We start from the raw sequence: 27,526 nt of genomic DNA, 5'->3' as shown, positions 1-27,526 counted from the left end.
TGGGTTATATTTTACTACAGTAGATAATTCTGCGTAACTGGAGCCCTGTGACTCACTTGTTTGGAGGATTAGCTCAAATATTAGCATTTATCTTAAGAGGTTAATGTATAGTCAAGGCAAAACTTGGTCAGGTACATAGGACAGCTGAGAAGGGGATCCTGAGAAAAACAGACAGGCAATCAGGAGTGAACGTGTTCTGGATGCTTGGATGTCACTGAATTTTTCCAGATTAAAAAATGGTTCAAGGTCATGGACCTTGACAGCCCTTTGATGTATTCCAAGTGTGCAATATATATTTTTAGTTTTTGGTGTAAAGAGAGTCCAATTCACGGTACTGGAGAATAAAAGTCTGTAGAGAGTCGAACCTCAGATCCAGGAACAACAATGCAGGTTCTGTCCTGATCATGGAACAGTGGACCTGCTTTCCTACCCTCCAGAGCCAGAGCAGGAGCTTTTTTTGCATGTCAGCAGTAAGTCGGATCTCTTCCCGATGCATCCTGCACTCAGACAGGGTTGCCCTTTGTTCTGATCATTGTCTTTATGGACAGAATTTCTAGGAAAATCCTGGTATGGGGACCACACGATTTTCTCTCTGGTCTTTGCAGATGATACTGTCCTGTTGGCTTCATTGAGCCAGGACCTCCAGCCTACATTGGCGTGGTTTACAGCTGAATGTGAAGCGACTCAGATGAGGGTCAGCATCACAAAGTCGGAGGCCATGGTTCTTGACTGGCGAAAGGTAGTTTGCCCTCTTTGGGTGGGTGGATTGCTCCTGCCCCAGGTGGAGGAGTTTAAGTATCTTGGGGTCTTGTTCATTAGTAATTGGAGTGGTGTCCCCTACGGTTGCTGTGCCGGTCCATTGTGGTGAAGAGAGGGCTGAGCCAAGCGACTGAAATGAGCTTTCTCTGTAGGGTGGCTGGACGCTCCCTTAGAAATAGGGTGAGAAGCTGGGTTACCCAGATAGTAAGTGCGGAGTAGAGCCGTTGCTCCTCTACGTCAAGAAGAGCCAGTTGAGGTGGCTTGGGCATCTGGTCTGGATGCCTCTCTGGGGAGGTGTTCCGGGCATGTCCCACAGGGCGGAGGGAAGACCCAGGAAGACCCAGGACATGCTAGAGAGACTACCTCTCTCAACTTGGCTTAGACTGCAGGTCCTGCGACCCAGTCCTGGATGAGCAGAAGAGGATGGATGGCTGGATTGATCGATGGATCGATCGATCAGCGATATGTGGTAAATGGCGTATACTTATATAGCGCTTTTCTACCTACAAGGACAAAGTGCTTTACAGTCATGGACCCATTCACCTAGTCACACACACATTCACACACTGGTGGCGGCTCCGCTGCCAAACACAGGCGCCCGCCTACCACCAGAGGCAAGTTGGGGTTCAGTGTCTTGCCCAAGGACACTTCGAATCATGGGCGTGCAAGGCGGGAGTCGAACCTGCAATATTACGATCGTGGGTCGACCGCCCCTACCACTGCACTACGGCCTCCCCGGATATATGCTGCCAGAAGGTTGAACATTAATCCTTTTAGATCTGCTGCAATAAACCAGTTGAGTTTCAAGGCTCAGAAACAAATGTTAAATCAATGACTTGTGCTCCTATAGTGAATGAGGTTTGTTAGAAACGGTCTACAGATTAATTCAAACAAATTCATTTTCTTTGTTGCTACAGACTCATTACTGGAAGATAAATACTATCTCATTTGTTTCACTAACCTTCCTCTGTAATAGTTTTACTTCTTTTAAATAAATCTTGATACTGTAATCATTGTTTGACAGAAATCAATACTGTTGTTCTGCCAGCAGTAAGTGGAAACATTGGAAAAACAATAATTGCACCGCCTCATTTTGCTGCCCCAATGAAAGCACCCCGTGGGAAGGCTCAGAAATTTGAGTCCGGTCAGTAGTTTGAGATCCCTGGGGTCACTGCGCTTAGTGCTGTGCTGTTTCTGCATTTCATTGCTGAGAGATCAACTGTAAGTAAAACAGTGCAGCTGTCTATTTCTAGTCAGTAAACAGAAATCTGTAAGTGCTCTGTGAAAGCAAAACTCAGTTCACAAACCAGCTGCACATTGAAATGCTAATTCCTGTCCATTTTCTATAGTGCTCTCTGTCAAGAAGGGCCAAACAATGACTTGGTTCAAATCTTACACAGCTTTTCTCTAAAAATAGGTGAAGGGGACGGGACAGAGAAAGATGTGGAGGAAAAGAAAGGCTGGGCGTGAAGAGGAGGCAGCTGTTTCGGTCAGAAGAGACACGATGCTGCAATTTCTCTCCGAGCTGTCTAGACTAAGTAGACTAGAGGAAGAGATAGGAGGGGAAAGATTGAGTGGGATTTGGGGAGGGTAGGGGGGTCACTGGCAGCTGGTGGGAGAACTGATAAGCTTTCAAAAAGATCTTACAAGTTTATGTCTTAAGAACTTTTTGGGCTTGATTTTCATATCCAGATGTTTGCCGTCAGAACAATTATGTCATAATTTGAGGTTTAGGGTTTGGACAACCCCACAAATACAAGCGTGAATAAAACTGTGAGACAAGCAGCAGAAGCCTGTGCTTACTTCTGCAGGCGGCTGGACCTTGCTGTCAAAGTGGAGGTGAGCTCCCCCGCGGTTAGCCGATGTTCCTTTCTATTTTCTTCCTCACGGAGTCACAGGTGCCAGGATCCCTGGATCAGCTCGCTCGAAAGTTACTCTAATATCAGAAGACAGATGTCGGTCATGAGGGAGGAATTGTCTCGTCTGATAGCAGAAACTGTCGTGGCAAAGCTGACCTCTGTTGTCATGTTTTAAATTTAGCAACAGCTTCAGCAACAGAAGAGCAGAACAATTAGTTTAGTGTCAATTAGATTTTCATCTGAAAGAATGTTATAACATTTTTTTTTTCTTGAATTGAGTCATATAAGGTGATTGCTGTTATTTATTTAAACTGAGGAAGCACAATTTCATATTTTCGTGAAGAAGCCATCTTTCAATCTTTAGTTTCTGACAAAAGTTTTTTCGTCAGGTGGACTAAATGTTTATATAAGCAGGTGCTGATGAGGCTGAACACTTGTTACTGTCACTACTTTCTCTGGCCTTAGGGGGGCACTGTCTGTTTTAAGTCCTTTCAAGGCATCAAGATTTTATTAAATGGTTTTTTTTTTTTTTTTTTTGGATGGTGGTGATAAATTTCGGTTTAGTGACCTGAAAACAATGTGTTTTCTGAGTATGAACAGAAGTTTAGGCTATTATGTTTTTTTTGTTTTTTTGATTTAACGCTCTAAAGCCCATTCCATCACAGTATTATTAGTAAATCTAGTTGTTTTATGGAATCAAGATGTTATTTTAAACTCTATGATGAAATCAACCAAAAAATGTGCATTATCCTTTTTAAAAATAAAATTTAGATAAAATCAATGATGATCCAGTGGGTGATTTATTACGTTTTTGTTCACAGCAATGTTAGTTTAAGATGCAAAATTGCTGACATTAGTGTTCAGGTAAAAAGCATTTATTTACTCACTGTCTCAAATTTGATTCACACATGTTTACACATGGTGGAACTGTATTTTAAAAACTTAATAATACTGTTTCCTAATTCTTTCAACACAGAAAGTTCTTTTTTTTTAAATGACTAACAATGGATGAGTTATTCTCACCAAAAAGTTTAAAAATATAGCAAAACTTTTCCTACTAAATGTTTTTGAGATTTCACGGTAGCAACCATTTTGAATTGACCAAGAAAACCCCTTCTACTGCCCCTAGTGGAATGACGATGAACTACAGGGCTGAAAACATGAACAAAGTTATGTTCATATGTATGGCTTTTTAAGGAAAGTTTGGATCGTATTGATGACATCGGTATGTCAAAGTATATTATACAAGTGGTTAAATAGTTGGTTAAAAATAAAAGTTTTACGATCAATTATTTTTAAAAGAGGTCACTGAACATTGTTAGGAAATTAAATAGGCATGACTTCATAAATCTTTAGTAATAATTTAAAATAATTTTTCAATCATGAGTACTTGTCAGCTTATCAGCAGCACTGTTTTGCCCTCACTTTACCTCATACAGCTCCACATGATCACTGCATACTAATACCCACTGCAAGTGTATTTGATGAGGGGATGTGTAATCTCACCTGTTTGTGTGCGCTCGGAAAGGCTTTTGGTAGGTTGTGATTTGCTGCTGATGACTGTGATGGAGAAAAGGAAGGAGGGAGGGAGGTGCGCATTTACGAACAGAGAGGGAGGCAGAGGAAGGGAAAAGCTCTGTCCCTATCGGCTTCTTTTTTGCTCTCAACTCAGGCAGCCCGCTCTCCTTTCCTCTCGTCCTTCTCCTCCTCCACCTCCTCCTCCTCCTCCTCTCAACAGCAAAGAAGAAGGTGGAAAAAAAATACAGAAGGGATATTGGAATGAAGCAAAGTATCGTCAAAAGAAGAAGAGGAAAAGATGAGAGACATTAGCAGAAGGAGAGGAGAATTTTTTTCCCCCTCTAGCACCCCACCCGCTGAATGTACGATGAGAGTCTAAAACCAGCACAGAGCCCATGCAGGAGACAGCGGCTGAGAAAGTGGATCGAGCAGAAGGATGTCAACGCAGCTGCGTGGATTCAGAGCATGAGGAGGAACTGAGGGAGATCATCTGACAGTAAGCCGGACCAGGGATCCATTTTTACAGCGGGAGCAACAGGAATGCTCAATATTTTGCCATCGTTTTCTCACACTTTTTTCCTGCTGTGGCTTGAATGCTTTTTGTGGTTTTGTGACGAAATTAGGGGCGCTCTTTGGAATCCCTGCGCTGAAGTCCGAGGGCGGCCGTCTATCCCTCCCACCCTTTGCTGTATCTCCCTGGATTTTGTCTATTTACTGTACGTTTGCGTCACATGAAGAGAGCACCCTTGCTTACCCTTGTGTGTCTTTCCCCTCTTTCATTCCTCTTTTAACACCCCTCTTTCACTCCGGCAGTCCATTCTCACCTCTGCTGCCTGTGAGCATCCTAACCTGGTTTCCTTTCCAGTGGGAAAGAAGTGGATTTATGCATCAAGCCGTCGTGATCTGATTCTTTTTCATCTAAAAGACAAGAAAAAGTTAGAACGGATTCTCACCTGCAGAAAAGAGTCCCGCCCACTCACGGGATGTATAATACATGGATGCCTTATCAATAATTCAGCATCAGACGTGTGCCCTGCTGTTGCCTGGTGAGCGGTGACAAACCAAAGATGAGACTGCTGAGGTTTGATGCCTGCTGACAGCACGCTCCGCTGATAGTGCTAACTTACTTGACAGCAGTTTGATGATGTGCCGCCTCCCTCTGCGGCCTCCCCTGATCACCGGCTGCTCCCTGTAATAATCAAATCCGGTTCCAGCTGTTTGCTAGCACTGTCCCACCACCTGCTGGACTCCATCCAGAACATCCTTTTCCTAAAGCCGGACTAATACGTGCTAAACACACAGGGTTTCTTTTTTTCCTGCGATCTTTGGACATTTCATCTGTGCTCTCACCATGATTGGTGTTAACAGCCTGCACTCAGCGGGGCGCTTACGCTCACGCTCTCTTTGCACTGTGCGCTACGGAAGGGACTTCCGGATGATGGACCCGTTTCGTTATCCCAGAACACCACGCTCACGCTCCCTTAAGCCGCTGGTCTTTCCAGACCTGTTGGGCAAAGCTCAGGATGGGCAGAACCACCCACAGGCCAGAAAGAGGAGGAAGGTACTGCAAACTCTTCTCTGTTTCACCATCATGACCTGTCTTCATCTGAATCTGATGTTTTCCAGCAGGCATGGGGTGTTTGGGGTTTTTTGGTCCTTTGTAATGAGATGAATATCAAAGCCACTTACTCTGATGATGCCAGTAGCTGAAATAGAAAAGAGTCCTCAATCTGATCAGATCCAACAGGTTTATCCTCACCCTTTCAGGAACGGATGGTGTCAGGACCCAAAATGCAGGGGACAAAGCTTGATTACAGGTTGATTGATCCATCCATCCATAATCTAGAACCGGAGCTACTGTTGAGCAAGGGCGGGATACACCCCTGACAAGTCGCAAGCTGTCGCAGGAAACGGCAGCGACAACTCAGATGACCCGAGAAAGATAAACTGAAAACCAGACTCTTAAATTCACTAAGGGTGATTGACTTTCATTAAGACAACTGTAGATAATTGGCAAACTGTTGGTATGAGTGTGACAGAGAAAAAAACTGTCTCTGTCAAAACTGAAAGATTTATGCAAAGGAGCATTTTTGTCTTTACTTGTTGCAGAATCAAACACAACTGAGCTTTGTCAGCATTCTTTTAAGCATGGGTTAAATTAAATGTGTACGTAAATTTGCATGTACCTGAGCAAAAGCACCAGAACAACTACACCACATCAAACAAATCTCAAACAAACCCTTAAATTGAACATCACACCCAGAATGAGACGCCCACGTTTACAGGTTTTGCACATTAGTTGTATACTAATAGAAATAAAAAATAAAAGTAACATTCATTCATTCATCTTCTAATACGTTTTTCCCTTACGGGGTCACGGGGCTCCCAGATCCTATCCCGGCCACTTGCAGGCGAAGGCAGGGACATCATGGCCCGGTTCCCCAGTCTGTCGCAGGAATAAAAGTAACAAACACACAAAAAAAGTTAAGCTACTTGAAATCTTAAGAACTAAAAACGTCTTTTTCCAACTTAGTAACTTAAACCGAGTTTAACTCTTTTGAATGGGGTTCTATCAGTATATGTGCTAGTTCTGTGAGGTGAGTTGTAGTCCATCCACCATCTGTGGGTCCACAAAATGCAGATTGCAGATTTGACTTCTGCAGTTATTGTCATTTTTTGAGTGTTTATATCAACTACTTTCTATTAAAGTTGAAAGGATTCATGCAAACTTTGGAAGCATTAGTCAGAGCTTTGTTGTCAGTGTTCCACTATCCAATGAAAAATATGTATGGATAGTGAGTTAAACGTGAAAACAAAGTTTCTTGCTCTCAAAAGACGTGATCTGTCCAATCCTCAGTTACCCCACCCCACAAGAAAACAATCGGGGAGTGTTCTTATCAGAAACTTGTTTTTTGTCACAATCATCCCCATTTTGTCTCAATCCCCCCTGGCATTCCAAACAGGAAGTATCCGCTGGCTCCAAAAAGTCAAAATCCAAAAGACTTCCAATGAGAAATAAACAGCTATCAGTCAGTCTGTTTGTCAGAGTACCATTTTTGTTCTGCTACCTTCTTTCAACATGTTGATAATCCTCTTTTTTCATTATTTTTTTATTGCAAGTAATTCAAGTTATAAACTGACCAATCAGATGCCTCAATAAAAATAGGTGGTGCCCGCTGGTCCCCACATCGAACGGGCAAAATGCTAGACTGTCTGATTCTACCAAGCCCTCTTTCAAGTAGCCTTCCAACAAGCTCACTCCTGATTGGTGAGAGTGGTTGCCATAGAAATGTGTACTAAGACCAATCTGGCTCCAACATGTCAGCGTCCATATCACGAGAAAATGATAACTAAAGTGAATTCATTGCATTCGAGCCAGAAGTAAACCATTTTCTCTGGATGACATCACACCAACATCGGACACTCACTCTTATTCCTCACTTTAAACTTGCGATGTAGACGTGACGTGACAGAATTCGAGCCTGGAACCTCTTTGACTCTTCCACCTTTTAGCAACCTAGACCTCCTTACGTTCTGCAGCTGAAATCACGTCCTCATACAAAGCTCTGTAATGTGATGGAAAAGATTTTCAGTTTTTTTCCCCCTCATTTGGTAATAAAAGATTTAAATGGATTGATCGCTGCATTAGTGCAGGTCACACATGAGGATGATGGAATTGAATTTGTCTGAGAGTCACAATAAATATAAAATTCACTGAAGCAGTAGAGTTCAGCAGCAGTTTACCAAGTTCAGAAGATCTTAGTGATGATTCCTGATGATGCATAAGCTGGAGCTGAAGAAGGTGGTTAGGGGAGCCCATAAGTGTCTTGTCCATCAGCTCATTTTCCACATGTGTCCATCAGCTGCAGCCACCGCCTCGCGCTGAGAGCTTCCTGCTGTCATCTGTCAGCCCTCTTCTCTTCAGCAGACCAACTGTGAAACAGAGTTTCTGAAGGACTTTCAGCAAACACCAGTCATGGATGGAGGAATTTATAAAAGTCCAGATTGTCCATCAGAGCTATAGAGTTCATTTGGAACTGGATGTGTTGAGTCTGATTAAACCATACCCCAAGTAAAAGAATTAAAAAGTGACACAAGTTCAACAGAATTCTGATAAAACTAAAGGTCTAACTAACTAAATAAATGTATGCATAAAGATGCATCAAAATCCTGCAGAAGAAACTAGACTGGACTGCATCTTCTGAAAACTATAATTATGGATATAACTCAGTAATATGTATCCTCTAGTGTAGGTAAATGGAAAAAATTTTCAGCATACAAAATGGTGTAGATCTAGATAACTGCTTTTTAAACGCTTTATTTTTAGTTTTTTTAATCTCTTTTTTTTTTCATAAAGTCTGCAGCTGCAGCTTCTCCTTTTACTTGCTTCATTCCAGCTTGTGTCTCCTAAAGCTTTGGTCAGATCTGGATGTTCAAAAATAGTTCCCAGTCCTCATCCATCAATTGAACAGGTTTATAGATAAAACAGCAATGATCCCTTAAGAAAGGCTTCTGTCTTTGTCCCTGCCTGAGGAACATCAGGGGAATTCATTAATTGACAAAAGAACTTCAGTTGCCTGTAATCTTTCTTCTTCTTCAACCATGTCTTTTTAATTGTTCCAAAGGCTTAACGTGTGCCGACCATAGTTTGGCCACATCTTTGCTTTTAATGTGGCGCCTGGATTCAGTGAACCGTATTAGTGTATTTGTATGGCTGTTTTTGATTAAGTCATTGTCAATTCCTTGCTGTCAGTTTGATGCCATCGTTCATAATATTGTGTTTAATTTGATTCAATTGACCCTTTAATTTATGGCAATCTCATCCGTTTTGTTTGGTGGATTATTTTTCCACACGCGTGCCCTCAATTTCCAGCATTTAAGACCCAAACACCTTCATTCATGATGTTTAAAGTAAGGGGATGATTTTCTGCTGCGTACATACACGTTTGAATGAGGATACACTTTTGCACTTTGAGATGCCAATACTAATATAGTACTAATGATGTTAGACGTTACACAGGCCCACATCCCCACCAAGTGTGTTGATCTGACAATTGAGATTTTAGTACATCATAGTTCATCAAACATCAAATGTTTTTAAGAACAAGCTCAAAGCATCAGACTGAAACAATAATATGCAACTGCTTTTTATGAGTTTAATAAATAGTTTTTAACTTTACTCATCTTTAAAGTTTTTATTGTTTTGCTCTGTTTAATGTAATTTAAAAGTGTGCTAAAAAAGGAATAAAAGTCTAGACTTTATTCAATTAGTCATATCAACGTTTTCTCCAAAAAATAATTCAACACTTAAACAAATATTTATTAAACTGGAGCATCACAAATGTATATTTTAAAAAGCGATGAGTTATTTTGCTAACTATTAAAAAAAGAAACCAACTTTTATGTTGGTTTAGCTTTAAACCCACCTGCATGTATAAAGTGTGATGGTGTTCTTGTAGGATTTTTCTAGAATGGAGGATTTCTAAGAAAATTACGCTTATAATTGCAATTTCTGAGTATTTCTTTTTTGAATGGTTTTAAATCAGGAGCAGACAAAAATGCCATTTGAAAAAGATTCTTTTTGTGAAGCAGAAAATACAATGGGAGGACCACAAGCTCTCTGCCCCGCTCCATTCTGATGCATCCACTTATAGACGACTAGATCCGTGTACATCTGTATTCCTCGTTTGAGCTGGCATCTGGATCTAAATTGGACAACTGGATATCTCCTGCTTTGTTATGCTGGGGTTGTGAGGGGCTGTAAGCTAGCAGTAGAAAGTGTAAACAGATGGATGATGGGAACATCCACAATTCAGAGGTTAATTTTTTAATGAACTTCTGTTGGTCTGCAAAAACTATGTCCCAGAAAACGACACAGATTTTTGGGATTTGGGCTGAAAACAACATATTCATAATTAAAAGACTACTGGGAACACTTTTATAACAGATCAAAACATGATCAGAGATGGACCTGAAATTTTTGAACATTAAGCAAAAATGAAAGGATTTTTTAACAGCATTTGGGGGGCATTGCTCCCCCTTGCCCAAGCCTATACCTGGCCTTGCTCAGCAGTGAGATATTTTACATAAATTTTAAAAAGCTGCTGAACCCACAAGTTGTTATTTTTCCTGTAAACATTTCTATCGGATTGAACTATATGGATTGACAAGAACTATATGATGACAGATATCATATTCAGGATCCTGTAATGAAATGTTTGATTGTAAATAATTGTACAGTTTAGCCTATCTTTGCATAATTTTTTTTCCCTTCTGCCTTCCGGGTCGATGCGTGTCTAAATTATTAATTGCGTGATTGATCTGTTTGTCTGAGTACAGGCGGCTGAATGGGTTTTTGTGACGGATTTGTTGGTTGGGCAATGGATGGGTTTTCTGTTTCAGACAGAGCTGTTGAACGAGGCAGATGGAGTGATTTCTAAATACAGTTTACTGAATGAAGCCGCGGTGCTTACTGTTCGTCTTTCCTGGAAAACCACAGCAGGGCAGATGCCGTGTACTTGAACGACTGCTGCCAGCATATGTCTGAAAATGTGTTTTTCTCTTCTGCTTTTTTTCTGCAGGCGCTTTACAACTCGATTAAGAATCAGAAGCTGCAGTGGACATTGTGAGTATTTTCAATAACTGATGTATTCTGGTATGCACACACGAACAAACAGATATTGATTAACTTGTGTTTTGTTAATGGTGTGACAGTTGCCTGGCATGCCAAATCAAACATTAATGTGTCAAGGGTTGCTATTCTGGATCTCAGCTCCAGAGCGCCTCAGAGATGCCAATTAAGTGACTAGCTTTTCAAGCTTTGTTGCCATAGTTACGGCACCATGGATACGACTCCACAGCTACCGCTTTTCTCTCCTGTGTTCTCTTAGCAACAAACACACCATGCACACACACACACACACACACAGTGGCAAATAAATGAACTGTACACATAAATATACACGGGGGTTTGTTTTGAATGAATACGCTGTGCTCTTCTCACACGAACTAGATGAAAAAACGAAGGAATAAAGAAAGGACTTTATTTTTTCGATGGCTCTTTACCTGCATCCTGTACAAAGGTGTGACCACAGCCTCCCACTGCCTTTCCAAAAATAGCCTCAGCAGCAGCAGCGCTCCCAAAAGCGACTGGATAAAAGTGGTCAGAGGAGCAGATCGAGCCTGAGGTCTGCAAGAGGCAGGCGATCCAGTTCAAACAACTCCGCTGACATTTAGACATCTATTTAAACAGCACATAACAGGACACTGGGTAAAGAAAATATGTTATTTTTAGCCCTCTTAACCCCTTGCAGGTGAATGTCACTTCAAAGAAAACCAGTTGCAGGTGAATGCTCTCAGCAGCAGGCCTGGATTTAGCCCCTTTACCACAGGTAGAATATCAGAGGGGCAAGTCTGGGTGTGCTGAGAGTTTGGGGTGTCATATCCCTCCAAACCCCTAAAATGCTCAGAACACCATCGTATTAGTTGATCTACCCTTACATCTGTCTTGTCCTTTGATGTAGTTGATATAGGCTATGAGTTTTATGTCGAATGCTCTTCCTGACACAGAATTCGCCTGGGCTTGGGACAGGCACAGCCAGGACACTGATTTGATCCGCTGCAGCTGCATTAATCTCTATGATCATCTCTCCGTCCATCTATCCTTACTATTTATTGTTTGTTGTGCATTTTTCTAAAATTTGTATTTCTTTATTAAATTTCAGATATTCATGGGCTATCACTATTGAGGGGGGGAGGTCACGACATTTGGGGGGCATTGGCTCACCTTGCCCAAGCCTATGGTCAGCCGTGAGATATTATGCATTTATTTTAAAAAGCTGCTGAACTCACAAGACTTTATTTTTCCTGTAAACATGGATTGATGATCCAAAAATTGACCAAATCTTGCCTTTTCTTTAATTGGGGGTTTAATTTATTCATTTTTGCTGCAGATTAACCATAATATACGTAGCAACAGCAGCATCGATATGCTCTGACACTGAGGCTTTAAAAACAAAGAGGTGGAATCTTTGTGGAATATCTGCGTTACAGGTGTGTGAGCGGGTGTTGTTTTTTTTCCCCCTGTGCCGCAACATGAGCGGTGGTAGCTATTTCACACCCCCGCGGAGAGAAAGCCTTGCACATGGCCACTGTCAGCACCCACATGTTCTCCACAGAGCAGACAAACACCCCGCACACGCGCTTCCTCGTTCAAGCGCGGGGGCGGAGGGCACAAGGGCAGGTGGTGGGCAAAGAGTTCTGAATTGAGACGCAACAAGTTGGGATGCAGGTGGAAGCCGATCACGGGTTGGTTTCATGTGGAAAGCTGCAGAAATGTCAGCCTGTAGTCAGATATGAAAAAAAAACTCCAGTGGGGAGCTCAACCTTGTATTTTTATTTTTATTCGTCACTCTTGCTTGTCTGTCAACTGCCATTTTTTTGGGAATCTCACGGGAAAATTGACACTAAGAAGCCTTAAAACTCCCGAATGCTCACAGAAACAGTGGGTTTGCTGTTTGGCTCTCTTTTTGACAGTTGGGAAACGGATGGACAGATATTCAAAGCCAGTTTTCACAGCTATGACTGTAGAAGGATTGTGGAATAATTATCAAAAAATGGTCTTTTAATATCTTTCAGACAAATAAAGGCTGTGAAAGTTACCAGAGATCTACTTCTCCCTTTTTGTCTACAGACACATTTGAAACATTTGAAGCTTGTTAGAAAAAGTTTCAAGCAAGTTCCATAAAATCCCCGGGCATGTGATACGCTTAGCGTTAAGCGTTAACACTGGACTGCCAGTCGTTTTCTGCTTTTTTACTAGCGCATATCCAGGACTTACATTAAAATGAGGTTTGGTGTGAAATGTCGAAGTGGTGCAAATCTCGAAAAACTTGCTTCAGGCTTTTATTTTTCACACCTCTATAACTTAGTGTCATATAATTCTGGCCAGGCACGGACCACAATTATTAATTTCTCCTCCAAACGTTTGGTACTTCCGTGAATTAAAAGAGATCTCATTCGTGTCCCTACCAAATGTACTAAAAAGTACATTCAATGGCCGTACGTTTAGCTCGTAGAGCCCAGACAGGATCTTAAAAATGTGCGTAGCTACACGTGAATGCAAGAATTCTGAACGCGGAAGCCCTAAATTTACGTTGGTTTACATAGGCTTTTCATTCAAAGTGATGACTTGAACTAGCGTAAACATAGCTTTAGTAGTCTTGGAAGTCTGAGTTTGCCAATCACATCGGCTGCCTGCAATAACATAGGAATGACACCGACCTCTCCCCAGTTAGCATTATTTTCATTCAAAATGAAACAAGAAGGTTTCTTAAAGTTTTTAGTTTTGACACCGTAAAAAAAAGCAACAAGAGTTATAACACATAATTGTAATTCCTTGTTGAAAAGTGTTGAAGTTACCATTCAGTTTTTTGTTTTTAGGACTTTTTGAGAAATCCAAATTAAAACTGTAATGAATTATTATTCAGTGAATGGGGGTGGGGTCTACAGAGTCCAGTTTTCCACACTTCCCCGGCTGAATGATGAAGATTTTTCTATTCCTTCTGCATCTAACATAGAAGAGGGTTAAGGTTGAAATGTGCTTGAAAATGTAGCATTGACATAATGTGGATTTAGCTTTTGAAAAATAATAAAGCCTAAACCTTTTGATAAACCAATACATTTGACAGTAATAACGATAAACCTCAAGTAACGTGCTGCCTCTTTTTATAATTTTACCCCCTCCTACTTTTTAATCATCCTCCAACTTCTTCAACCCCTTGTTTGTCCTTTTTTTCCCTTATCCCCCACCTCTGAAGCTGCATTTGCGCGTCAAATTTGCATCGATCACCTCTCGCTGCACAGCGAATTCGCTTCTTGACCCTTGTCAAGAAATTTGTTCATAACTTTGACTCCCCAGACTTGTTGGGGAGGAGCTACTGCCAAATATTTTTAGCCACCCATCGCTAAATGGAGCATATCTGATTTACAATACATGGAAGACAGGGATGTTGTTTAGAGATCACATTTTTTTATATTGAAGAGTTCTATAAAAGTATGGGTAATCTCGTCTGGGTTCATGAGATCATTCAGAGTCTCTCCCGATAGGGTGACCTTCATTCCAGCAACAGAAGCTCCGTCTGAATGACGGCTGCTCTCCGCAGCTACTTCCGTGTTTCTGTGCTGTCCCGCATTAACCTGAGAGGGGAAAAATAAAAACAAGAATAAAACTAAAAGATCTTTTTATTATTGTCTTCATAAAAATAAGAACAATATCATAAAGTTCAGGACACCCAAGAAGGCTGCCACCCCATGCCTCAGCCGCTATGCCCGCCAGCTCGCCACCCGGTGTGGCGGGGTTGCAGGTGCGCACACTCCAGCCCCATGTTGACCCAAAAGGGAAAGAGCGGCTTCAGAAAATAGATGGATGGAGTGACGTTCAGAAGAAGAACTACTGGATCGATCCTCCATACTGGATGTGTGTCCTACCCACTGATCGAGTCACTGAAAACGCCACATGCTCAAAGTTTAGTCCCTGATCAAAGTTCAAATATTTGAACTGTGGCCGCACCTCCCAAATCCCGCTCATCCTGCTGCCAAACCTCCATGCCGCGCTCATCGCTTAAAATCACATCGCAGGACCTCAGATCAAGTCTGTGCTATTGACTTAAGAGTGGAACTCTGCACCTCTGCCGCTTAAATCGCATTTGCTGTCAAATCCCACTCTCCTTTTGTATCTCGTTTCTTTCTGGTACAAAAGGAAATGTATACAAACAACAATTATGTTTATCTTGAAATACAAAGGGAGTTTATACCAATAAACACCTCGTGTGTCAGAAGATTCATAACCCCCTATTGTAAGAGCAAAATCTGTCCAACACAAGAGGCCTTTAGCTCTTCTCTGTTTGCTCATCTTTTGGATATAAAAAATGTTAAAATTATATTAACAGGGTTTTTTTTGAAAAATCTGCACTTACAGAATGATAGCAATTTTGAGAAAAGGGCGAATATGTCACATTACTGAGTAACTTTTTCCTGTAATAACCTGACTTTTTGACATTTGAGAAAAATGTAGATATAAAAAGAAGAAAACTTTTTTTTTTTTTGCTGGTGGATTAATTTCTCCTTAAAAGATTATCCTTCCTCCTCCCAGTGGGAGAAGGAGAGCCAATTAAAGCCCTTGTGAAGAAAGGAGTGCATGGCTGGATGGGAAGTTTTTGTGCACGAGTTGCTCACTGTTCCCTTTCACTTGACTGTGTTTGGAGCGTCTCTGCCATTTGGTCCACTGACTCAGCGTCACAGGTGAGACACAGCCAATCTGTTTCCACTGGCAACGGCTGCAGCATCATCCCCACAAACCACCCAGCATGCATCTCTTTAAACCAGTCTTCCTGCAGGATTTGTTTGTTGTTTTTCCTTATTTGCTCATCTGCTTTTTTGTATTTTTCCCTATAAATCGCCTCTCATAAACTCTCATTGTTACATTTGCTCCTAATATTTTGCTTTTGAAAAAGTTATCTTTCATTTTTCTTAATTTTTTTAATGTCCTCATCTTTTATCATCTCTTTATCCTTCTCCCCCCCCCCCCCCATATTATGGTTAAGTCTTCCTCTCCTCTGCCTTCAACAATTTGCTTTCTTCTTCTTGTGTTAAACCCTCTTTTTTTTACTCGGCTTTTCTCTCGTTTCCTGGCATCCCCTCTTTTGTCCTCATTTTGCTCCCTCATCTTTCTTCACTGTGTTGATGTTCTGCCATCTGAGAAGGATCAGCTTTGTCTTTTTTTTGTTTCCCCTCCCTTCGTCTCCACTGTCACTCCTCTATCTCACCCCCCCACCCACCCCCACCCCCACCCCCGGTCTCCACTTTTTGTCTGCGTGGAGACGGATAGATTCAGGCAGGCCAGCAGTTACCAGGCAACAGCCTACATGCTCATTGGCTCCATCCCTGCCTCTCTCTTTCTCTCTGAAACCTGCATGGGGTTAACTGCTGTTATGTTCCGTTGGTTACTCATGGCATGGTGCTGGGGGTGGCGGGGGCGGGGCATCAGCCATTTTCTTTTGTCAGTCCAAACTTTTGCACAGGTCCTGCCTGCTGTTAACAAGTGGGAGTGCCGCGTTTACCTGGTTGGCAGAGGCTGCTGTTGCAGCCTAAAGCTTCTGTCGTCGGCAAATGAGTCACAAATTCTTTTAAAAACATGCATTCACTTCATTGTAAGGATTTCTTTGAAAGAAAGAGGATGACAACTGCATTTAGGAATGTGTAATACACTGTTATGGTCGTTTTTTATCATTTATACAACAAAAGTAACAGTAAGAGGAATCAAAATATGCATAAAGGGTTTATAATATTATGATACGTAATTACTTCATTTCAAAATAAAATAAAATGCCAATGCCAATAATCAATTTACAAAACTTTATCATTTACTTTTCATTGTTTGTTTGTGGGAATTTACACTATATTGTATTAGGGGTCACTAACTAGCGGACCTCGGCGCTGGGTCATGCGAACCCAGACCTGGACCCGGATCCAAACTTGAAAAAAACTAATATGACGGAGGCCTCTATTTTAAATGGTGCAGCTCTTGTTGTTGTTGCAACCAACACAATCTTACTTCCAACTCGTCATTTGTGGACGTATTTTTGGGGCCCCTCCGTGTCACTATTTGACGTTTGGTGCGTCCCTAAAAAGTCGTTTTTCAACGTGCTGCCTGTTCCCATTAAATCAGGGGGCCCGAACCTCTGAAGTGTGAACCAGTACCGGTCCGCAGTCTGAGGGCCGTTTGGTACAGGACTGCAGACAGGAAAGAAATGTGTACGCTAACTTTGATTCTGTCCTCTTTTTTTATTTTCTGATTCAGAAGGAAGTTTTGCTTTGGAAAATTACCAAAATTACCATAAAGCTGCTGTTTACAGACAAAACCAGGAGTCTTCCTGAACGTATGGATTTATGAAGATAGTTTCCACATACAAAGTCACTCTACATAATATGTGGCGACTGTCTCTGGAACATTTCACATATCACAATAATAAAGATGCAGTCACGATTGATTCACCTTTATACCATATCTAGAAAAAAAACAGTTTTTTGACGATTTTGTCGTTTTATTTTGCTATTTTGTTTATCCGTCACACCTTAAAAGTTGTAGGCGGCTGAAGTTAGCATCCAGTTGATAACATCCACTTTGACATGAGGGGAAAATCGTCATCACAAAGTCTAAGTTTAAACCATTTGCAACCTTTCAACAGAGAATGAAGATTCAATCAAATAAAGTTGCTGACCTGCTGAAGATGTTTCTGAACTGAGGAAACTTGTAAAAGTGACATTTAGGAATTCTTCCTACAGAAAGACTGAATTAAGCAGGAATTTCCCACTTTTAAATTGCAACCCGGATAAACCGAAAATCTTCAAACATTTGTTGATGTACATTCTTCAAGGGAGGCATTTGATTTGTGGGGGCTAATGGGGGCTAGTGGGTCCTCCTTTCATTAAGTTTTCTTGGTGATGTGAGCAGTTGTCCTGGTATCGTTCCTGTGTGTGTGCGTGCGTTTGTGTGTGTGTGTGTGCATGGTTCCACGTGTTCTATGTTTGGAACTATGGAACATGGAATTATGCGGCACGCAGTATACAGTATATACAGGCAAACAAAGGAAATTTACATTTATTTATAGATATGACTATAATAAATCATGATTTGATTGAAGAATAAAACATTTGAAGTAAAAGATAGATATATCCATATGTAGACATCTACATACACACATAAACGATGTATTTATAATTACTCTCAATCATGAATAGACATATTTGTGCTTTTACTTTTAATACATGACAGAATGAAACCAATAAATGTAAAGTTTGTTAAAAAGACATTCATTAGATGCTTAAAAATTAGTAAAAGAAAGCGAACATACATTTCCACCCGTAGTATGTATAATCCCCCCCATAAAATAATTCCACCACAGTTTAGTAACAGGGGTGGTTTTATACAGGTTTCTCTCACTCCCTTTAAGCAATTAATCAATAATATAAGCATTGTAAGGGTAGAAATGAATGTATAAGTGGCTTGAACACTTTGTTTTCAACACTGTGAGTTTTATGCAGTGAAAGTATAAAATGCTTTTTATTGGATTAATAAGAAACTTGACAGAAGTTACACGATTGGCCAGTTTTAATGTTCATCACAGTTTTATCTCAAAAGCTCATTAAATGCTTTTTATGAAGTCACTGTCTTTGTTTGCACTTTGTATAAAGGATATTAAGTCTGACAAAAAAAAAACAGTTGTACCTAAATTTTAATTTTTCAGGCTAAAGACAAGCTTGCATTCCAGAAGTCTCACACTTATCATCTTGAACTTTTAACTGACTAAATAAATTTAAATAACAGAAAAAAGCTATTTCAAGTGTTTTTAAATGCTGGGTTGATGGTAAAATGCTGTAGATTTTTTTTTCATGTTGTGTTGAAATAAATAATGAATTTGTTTCCACATATACTACATAGAAATTCATGGAAGATGAAAAAAAATCACAATAAAATTCTTTATTCTTTTCTATATTTTTTTAAATAATTTTTACATTTAAACCACTCCTAGAGGCATGAATTTATATAAATTTGTGTCACACAAGCTTACAGATGAAGTTATAAACACCAATTTTATCTCTTCAAGCAAGAAAATCTCAGATTAATTTTTAAGACTGCGTTGTTTAACTTTTTAATGGGTAGGGATTGTTTTACTTTATACCAGTTTTATCAATTTTGTGCTAAAATTTGAAACACTGTTCTTATTTCTGACATACTTTTAATATATCTTTCAGTTCATATCAGCAAATGGAGCTTCTAATCCATCAATCTGTCTTTTTAGAATGAATTATAATCCTTGGTGATTGACTTTATTTCAGTTTTTAAGATAGCTTTAATTTTTTATATTTGAACCATCATCTACCATCCGTGTCTTTTATCTCAAAAATGCTTTAAAGTTCTATATTAAAAAATACTGAATTCAGTAGGACAAAGCCTTTTGTCAGGATTTAGGCTCTTTTGCTCTGAAACTCCTTTAGGTTCATAAATGACTGAACAATTGGGCTAAATTTCTGCTGTGGCCCTTTCAGATCTTTCTGCTGGATTTGACACCACTTCACAACATTTTAGCACAAAGCCTGACTGTTGAGTACAGCTTTGAACTGGTTCCACAGGGTTCTGGACCTGGTCCAATAATGTTCTCTTTTCCTGCTTCCTCTGTTACTTTCAGTTTTCTACTTCTGACAACAAAACTAAGGTCATCATTCTTTGCTTTTTAGCAGCCTTCTGTACGAAACTTCCTGTTTTCTGGAATTTGTTACATTTAGAACAACTTAAAGTACTCTTGTAGTTGTATTTGTTTTTAAACCTAACATATTAAACAAACGCATGCAGATCAGCTTTTATTCACCTTCATACTTTACAAAAAATAGCCTTTTTTTACCTAAAAAAAGTGTTTTAAATTCACTGAAAAAATCCTCCATTCTTTTCCAGAATTTCCTTGATAAAACTTTTTTATTTTCATTCATACATGTTATATATGCATCAATATTGTGAGTCAAATGCTTTAGAAAGTCAAAGATGTGTTAAAATAGAGGAAAAAAACTCAGGGGAAAGGTCATCTGTTGCAGCTTAGTTAGTTTTAAACTGCAGTCAAACACATTATTTACAATAAAGTATAAAACCATTCATCAGCGTTGTAAAGTTCAAAATATCAGGGGAAAAAATTGAACTGAAAAAGTATTTTAATAGGGAGATGTCTAAGAAATGTGAGAAAGATTTATTTGTGATACACAAATAAGTGCATGAAACTTGAACTTGAACATGAACTTTGGCGGTTAGGTGTCCATGGAATAAGCTTGGACCATAGATGAATAAACCTAAGAGCCTGGACGCTGATGGCGGTTAAGGACCAGGCCATTGCCTGTATAAGAGAACAAAGGTTGTTAATAAATCTTATTAAGCTTATTAATAACACTGACATATTTGTAAGGCACCTATAATGTCAATAAATGCATCATTAGCATCTTAAAAAAATCCTAATAATAATGCTTGTAAATGTGTTAACTAAGTAATTTAATAAACCTTATTAGACTTATTGTACTAATAAATTTTTTACTAACACATTATAAATTCATTTATAATGCTTGTTAATGTGTCAACAAAGCTTGTTAAGGAATCTTAATATAAAGTGTTACCAAACTGCCTATTCACATGACTTCTGCGCTCAGTTTGCAAAGACAGAGCTTATCTAACAAAAATCAGGTATTAATGATATTTCAAACAGCCTCTTTTTGAGAACAACCGATCAGCATGGCCGCAAAACACAAATCTCCTGTTTTGTTGCTGAAGCGAGGAGCATCCTGCTCTGTCAGAACTGCATCTCTGAGAGGATTTGACCCTCTGGGGGGAAAAAATACCCCCATGTTTTCACCTCAATGCTGGAACAAAATTCATGGCATCACTGGTTTCCTGCAGTGTGTTTTGATCTAGACCAGCTCTTTCTCTGGAGACTGAAAAGACACAAAAAAGAGGAAACACATTTAAGGCTTTGAAGACAACTTTGTTTCTCTTTATCCTGGCTGTAGTTTTTAAATGTCTTTAAAGAGCAAAACCAGAACTAGACATGGGAATGACTCTTGTTAGAGTGAAAGTGTGTGAAATCTTCTGAACCGCTTGTCCTGTCCTTGTTGGACAAGCAGAGTTGAGAGGCAAATGGAAAGGATGGATGATGATGTGCTAAGTCACGTTGCTAATGAGACATGCCACATAAGTGTCAACCATCATAGCATCTTTTTTTCCCTTTTTTTTAATGACTCTACAGGGATGAAGAAGAGCTGCGGAAGTCATTTTCAGAGCTCGGGGACAGCCTGTGTGAGGCCGACACTTCCAAATCGATGAAGAGGGTGAGCAGCAGTGGAAAGTCCCTGTCTGATGGGATGCATTCCACTGGAACGCTGCTGTACAAAAATGGCTTCCTGGTTCGGAAGGTCCACGCCGACTCAGACGGAAAAAGAAGTAAGAGTTTTAGAGTTTGTACTTAATTCATAATTTCGAAAAAGGTTTCACTTTCAAACAATTAAAGAGGTTTTAGGCTCACCAACATGACAGCAAATGACTCAGTGTTTGACCAAAAGTGGCAAAAATGGAAATGTCAAGATTAGGGTTCTTTTTTGCTTTCGTTTTTTCCTGTTTTGTTTCTGTCATGATTCAAGTTCTGCTTCCTGCTTTATTTGAAAGGTTTCCTGCTTGTCTTTGTTTTTGAGTTTTACTTCCCTGGTCCCAATCTCCCCTGATCTTTTTCAGCTGTGTCTCGTCAGTCCTGTTTGCATATATGTCTCATCTCTGCCTTCCTCTGTGCTGGTCCGTACCATCTTCTTCCCTGTTTGCCTGTTTACCCCAAAGGTTGAGTTTGTTTGGTTTCCCTGCTCTGCAGCGCTTTTTGTTTAGGAGTATTAAAAACCCTTTTTTTGCTTGGAACCACCTGCCTCCTGTCTCTGCATTTTGGGTCCTTCACCAACCCCCCGTACCTGACAGGGAAAAAGGAAAAGAATAAAAGCATATCTACTTTTCTCTGCCTAACAACTTACATTTGACTTTTTGAATTGAAGTATTTCCTCATGTTTGTAAATTATACTCTTGAATACAAATTTATAGGTTATTTGATGCATTAAAATATCTTCAGTATGTTTGACAGTGCATTAAAGGAACATAAAAAGGGTCCTTTTTGTTTTAGAATGTTTCAAAATGCAAATATTCTGCAAAGTTTATTTCAGGTTTGAAAATTTCATGTGTTTGGGCATACAAGTCAAGCTGATGTCTGCTTATTCCTATGGGATGTGTTTAACTCAGGTGAAATATAAAACTCTCAACCTTTTGTCATTTATACCACTAAAACCAATGAATATTAAGGTAAATATTCTCCTTAATATATTTCAATTCTTTTTAAATGGTTGATTTTTGCTGCTAACTTTAAAAAGACAGCATTAAAATTAAAATGGATCCAAGTGCTGCATTCAGTTTCTATAATAAAACTAGACAATTTAAAATATTATTTCAACATTGCTTGGCTTCACAACCACACAGTGCACACGTGTCATTGTGACCTGCCACAGTGAGTTTAACTGTCATAAAACGGTGATAGAGAAGCCAGATGCAGAAGAGCAGAAACTGACAGGATAAAGGATTTGCTCTGAACACTAATCAGGACCAAAAGAAAAACCCGTAGCATAGTAAAACTAAAACATGTTTTTAAGTCTGTGATGGACAACCTGCAGCAGCTCAGTGCTGACAATCTTAGGAACTCGCTCTTTATGCCACGCCGACCTCCATGGCCCGTTGGGCCGACTGAAGGCCCATCTTAAGTTGCTCAAAGACAAGCTCTTTCTAGATCAGCTGTCATGCTGGTCATCATTTTCTCTTTTACTATTTACATTTTTTTAATGTTAGGTTTTAACGTTTTTGTTGTCTGTGCATTTTTTTTATTTTTTATTGTTCTAATGTGAGTTTGAAACTGACTGGCTGACTCTTGGCAGGGCTTCCTTGCAAAAAAGGTTTTTAAATCTCAGTGGGATCATCTTGGTTAAATCATAATAATAATCATAATAATAAAGAATGACATAGACAGATAAAATCCTTCTGAGGGGCATCAGGGCCATGCTCAATTTAAAAAGTTGGCATTGTTTCTGATATTAGATGCCACCTACAATCTTTATTTTGAATCTAGTGCATGTATAGACCTGTAACTCTACCCTTTCTGTCTTTTTCCTCACAGGACCACGTGGGAAAAGAGGCTGGAAAACTTTCTATGCCATCCTCAAAGGACTAATTCTTTATCTGCAAAAAGTATGTTTTCATGTTTTCTTTATCAATAAGAAATGTAACTTTCAGGTTAAGACTCAACTTGTCTCCAGGAGAAGTAATCTGTGCCCCCTACTGGTACAGTTTCTAACCGAAGCTCTGGTCCCGAGGCCTGGGAGCTTGAGGGTCCTGCGCAGTATCTTAGCTGTTCCTAGCATTGCGCTTTTTTGGACTGAGAGGTCTGAGGTCTTTCCAGGGATCCAATGTAGCCACTCCTCTGCAAGTGCTCCACTGACCATGGGCGCCATTGTCACCTTCAGTTTTCATGCTTTTTACAGTTTTTCTCTGAGTCTCTGGTATTTCTCCAGTTTCTCATGTTCCTTCTTCTTGATTTTTCCATCGCTTGGCACTGCCGCATTCACTGTAACGGCTTTCCGATGTTTTTTTATCCAGTACCACAATGTCTAGTTTTAACGCTATTACCATCCTGTCAGTCTGGATCTGGAAGTCCCACAGGATCTTTGCTCTTTCATTCTCTGCCATTCTCTACTATTTTGACTTTGGGGTTGGTCCCCTGCCTTCACCCCCAAGTGGCCGGGATAGGCTCCGACAGCCCCGCGACCCCAAAAGGGAAAAAACGGATTAGAAGATGAAGAATGAATGCACTTTGGGGTTTCCAGTCCATATTCTGCACACTTGTTCCTGTATATGGTTCCAGCCACTTGATTGTGGCGCTCCATGTATGCTTTCCCTGCCAGCATCTTACACCCTGCAGTTATGTACTGGATTTTTTCAGGCGCCTCTTTGCACAGCCTACACCTTGGGCCTTGTCTGGTGTGGTAGATCTGAGCCTCTATTGCTCTGGTGCTCAGGGCTTGTTCCTGAGCTGCCAGGATGAGTGCTTCAGTGCTGTCCTGCAGGCCAGCCCTTTCTAGCCATTGGTAGGACTTGTTGATATCAGCCACATAGTTATTTTCCGGTGGTACATCCCATGCAGGGGTTTGTCCTCCCATAAGGATCTGTCCTCCAGCACTGCATCCTCTGTTCTCCATTGCCTGAGACATTCACTGTTCAGTTGGGGCCTCGAGCTTGATGTATTCATGCATCTTGGATGCTTCATTCTGGATTGTGGTTTCCACGCTCACCAGTCCTCGGCCTCCTTCCTTGCGGCTGGCATATAGTCTCAGGATGCTGGATTTGGGATGGAACTCTCCAAGGATCTGGTGAACCCAGACACAGTGATATGCTTCAGTTGCCTCTGTAGAGCTCTCCAAAACATATAAACCCAAGCCACTCACTTAACATCATCCATTTTTTTTCACGATGTGGCAACAAATGAATTCCAGAAAAACGTTGGTGGTTGCTCCATGGCCCGGGCGTCACGATGTCGAACAATAAATTTGACACACATCAAAAGAGAGGTGACAGACGCAAATTTGATACACGCACAGCGTCCAGTGTGAATGCAGCTTTAGACTCTTGTTGATGTTGTACAGCTCCAAGCATTCAGTGATCCGCTTGGCTGGCACTGAGTCACAGGCTTTCTTGTAATCAATCCAGGCTGTGCACAGGTTGGTGTGTCGTGACCTGCAGTCTTGAGAGACTGTTCTGTCAACCAGGAGTTGGTGTCTGCCAATGCCTTTCTGTGTGTTGCTCATGTATTGATCCATGTGCCTATTAATCTTGGTTGAATTGATGCCAGACATGAGCTTCCATGTTGTGGAGAGACAGGTTATTGGCCGGTAGTTGGATGGTACTGCACACTTTGTGAGATCCTACTGGATAATTCGGCCTTCCGTAAGCCATTCACGGTGAGTCCAATCTCTTAGCAGCTGGCTCATTTCGCTCATGGAGTGCAGTGAGTTTCTTTAGCGGTAGGCATGTACCATGTCAGGGCTCTGTGCTGTCCAGTTCTTCATACTCTGAAACTGGATGTCTGCTGCTGTGATGGTTACTGGATTCTGTTGAGGGAGGTTGCTTTGTTCTTTTCTTAGAGAGACCAGCCATTGGGCATTGGTGTTAAATGTGTAGTCTCTTTCTCCCATATACTTTTCCACTACTGTTCAGTTTCCAGCCTTGGTTGGTCTACTCTGCTGTTTGTTTTGACCCTGCCACTGAGCGTACACTTTCGCAGGTTCACTTGTGAACAGCCTGTTCATCCGTTTGGCTTCATTGTCTCTTGTGTACCTCTTTAGGCGGCTGCTCAAGGCCAGGAGCCTTTGTTTGGCAGCTTCCAGTGCTTCAGGTATGGGCATATGGCTGTATTTTTTAGGCACTTCCTTTTCATTGCACTTCTTTGGGCCTCTGTCAGCTTACTCACATCCCTCCGAGCTGCCTTGATTTTGGCCTCTAACTGTTGCTTCCATGGTGGGTATTGTTTTCTCCCATGGTTGCTCTTATACCCAAGCATTTCAAGAATCACTGCTGCTGAAGTGTGAACCAATTCATTGGTTTCTGTGATTGATGTGTGATTGTATGGGATTAAATTTGGATCAGATAAAAGTGAATGAAAAAACAGATTGTAAATTTGGAAAAAAATAACTTTGAAACAGTTTTAAACTCAAAGTTCACGTTGTAAACTTGGTGAAATTATTGAAAATAAAATTGTAAATTTAAATAAAAAAGCACACTTGAAAGAAATATAAAAAATGTGAAAAATAATTATAAATTATAAAAAGAAAAATTTAGAATTAAGACTGTCACCAAATACAAAATAATGTGTATATGTTTGTTTTAACTTTTTTATTGTTGTTTCTCCCTCTCTGCTTTCAGTTCTTTGTTTTCTGTTTCAATCCAGTTTTTACATTTTCGCTGCAGAGCTGATCGTATTTTTTCGTGGGGGCGGGGCTTTGAGCACATTGGCTACCAGGACATGATTTCCCATTTGGTGACAGAGGGGACTCCTCACTACACATTTTCTACTCTTTTCTCAGAGAATCATAAACATTTTCACCCTATTCTTTCTTGTTTTAACTCTCAAAGCTCAAACCTTCATAGAAAATAAGTCCAGTATTAGAAGGAAGGGATAAAGATTTATGTAACGTGGCAAGCTGCACGTGCCGCATCTCCGTAAGACACAGCACTTAAGATATTCATTGACAAGCTCAACAAGAAAGTCGCACTGAAAAAAATCAAGCAAACAGGGAGACTGCGAAGGAAAAACTGCAAGGCAGTGATAATGCTCTCCCAAAGTTTGGTACGTCAGAGTGGGGTGGCACATGAACAGACATCATTCCTGAGCAGAAAAGGCCTCACATTACCATAACCTCACATCATGGGAAATAATGAGAGAGATTACTGGAGGACGGGGAGAAATCAGTGCATGCGTCGATTGTACAGTGTTCGCTCAATATCGCAGGGGTTACATTTCCTAAATAACCCGTGATAGGTGAAATTCGCAAAGTAGGCTTATAGATATTTTAATGCTGTAAAACCCCTCACGACACAATTGATACACTTTTCTCAGACAGTCATGAACATTTTCAGACTATTTTTCTTTTTCTTAAAGTGTTACATCTCCCAGCAACCCCAGCACGCAGTTTTTGGATGCCACACACCAGACTCTAGTTTGCAATCGCTGACAGTCTACTTAAGCACTGTACTGAGCCTCACTCAGTGTGAAGTATTGTTTGTGTCACTCTGTTTGCATTACCGAGTGTTATATCAAGACCCGATCTTCTGTCCGTGTTTTGTCTCTGACTCCGTTTGCCTGCCGCCTGCCACCAATCTCGCCTGGATCCTGACTACACTAGTTTCCTCTCTGATCCTTCCGTGCTCGTTATCGACTCCTGCCTGACCCTGATTTAGCATTGTGGACTTTTGGCTGAGCTAATAAACCTGCTGCAATTGGAACCAGCTATCTGCCCATTTTATGACAATAGTGAGGGACCACTGCAGTGTGTGAATGTGTGTGTGAATGTGTGTGTGACTGGGTGAATGGGTCTGTGACTGTAAAGCGCTTTGTCCTTGTAGGTAGAAAAGCGCTATATAAGTATACGCCATTTACCATTTACCATAAGAACTGTACTGAGAAACCTTCACCCGGGGCATTCCAGCCAAACAAGAAGTACCTACTGGCTCAAATAAGTCAAAATCCCACAGACTTCTGTAGAGAACAAAACTGCGATTACTTAGTCGTTCCATTTGTCAGAATAACCATTCTAGCTCTGATGTATTTTTTAAGATGTTATTGCTAATCCTTTTATTTTTTCCTGATATTTTTTTTTAGTGCAACTTATTCAAGTTATAAACTGACTAATCAGATGCCTCTCAGATGGTCTCACGTTAAACGTTCAAAACGTTTGATTGACAGATTCTTTTGAGGGTGTGAAATTCCAACAAGCTCACTCCTAATTTATGAGAGTGGTTGCCATAAAAAAAAATTGATTCAAACTTGGCCCACTAACTGATAACTGATGTCATCTGGCTCCAATATAGTGACATTTGTATTGCGAAAAATGGCGACTGAATTGACCCCTTTTCGTTAGAGCTTGAGGTAAGGCATTTTCTGTGGGTAACATCACGCTCACTCAGTCCAGTTATCATATACGGTCAATTGTGTGAAAGAATATTT

The 27,526-nt window shown here is 40.5% G+C and overlaps 1 protein-coding gene across 3 annotated transcripts in view; it reads left to right on the top strand.

Moving 5' to 3' along the window:
• The window catches only part of LOC101166258 (PH and SEC7 domain-containing protein 1), a 135,091-nt gene that overhangs the window by 97,571 nt on the left and 9,994 nt on the right, over positions 1-27,526 (top strand). For all 3 annotated transcript variants that reach the window (XM_011488421.3, XM_020711956.2, XM_020711957.2), the window contains exons 11-13: positions 10,718-10,761; positions 20,978-21,171; positions 22,928-22,998. In XM_011488421.3, the coding sequence (XP_011486723.2) occupies positions 10,718-10,761; positions 20,978-21,171; positions 22,928-22,998 (309 nt within the window). The remainder of the gene's footprint in view (positions 1-10,717; positions 10,762-20,977; positions 21,172-22,927; positions 22,999-27,526) is intronic.

Source organism: Oryzias latipes, chromosome 19 (assembly GCF_002234675.1).
Source record: "Oryzias latipes chromosome 19, ASM223467v1".
Classification (NCBI taxonomy): domain Eukaryota; kingdom Metazoa; phylum Chordata; class Actinopteri; order Beloniformes; family Adrianichthyidae; genus Oryzias; species Oryzias latipes.
The sequence above is the reverse complement of the archived record's forward strand: the minus strand, read 5'-3'. Positions and strand labels throughout refer to the sequence as shown.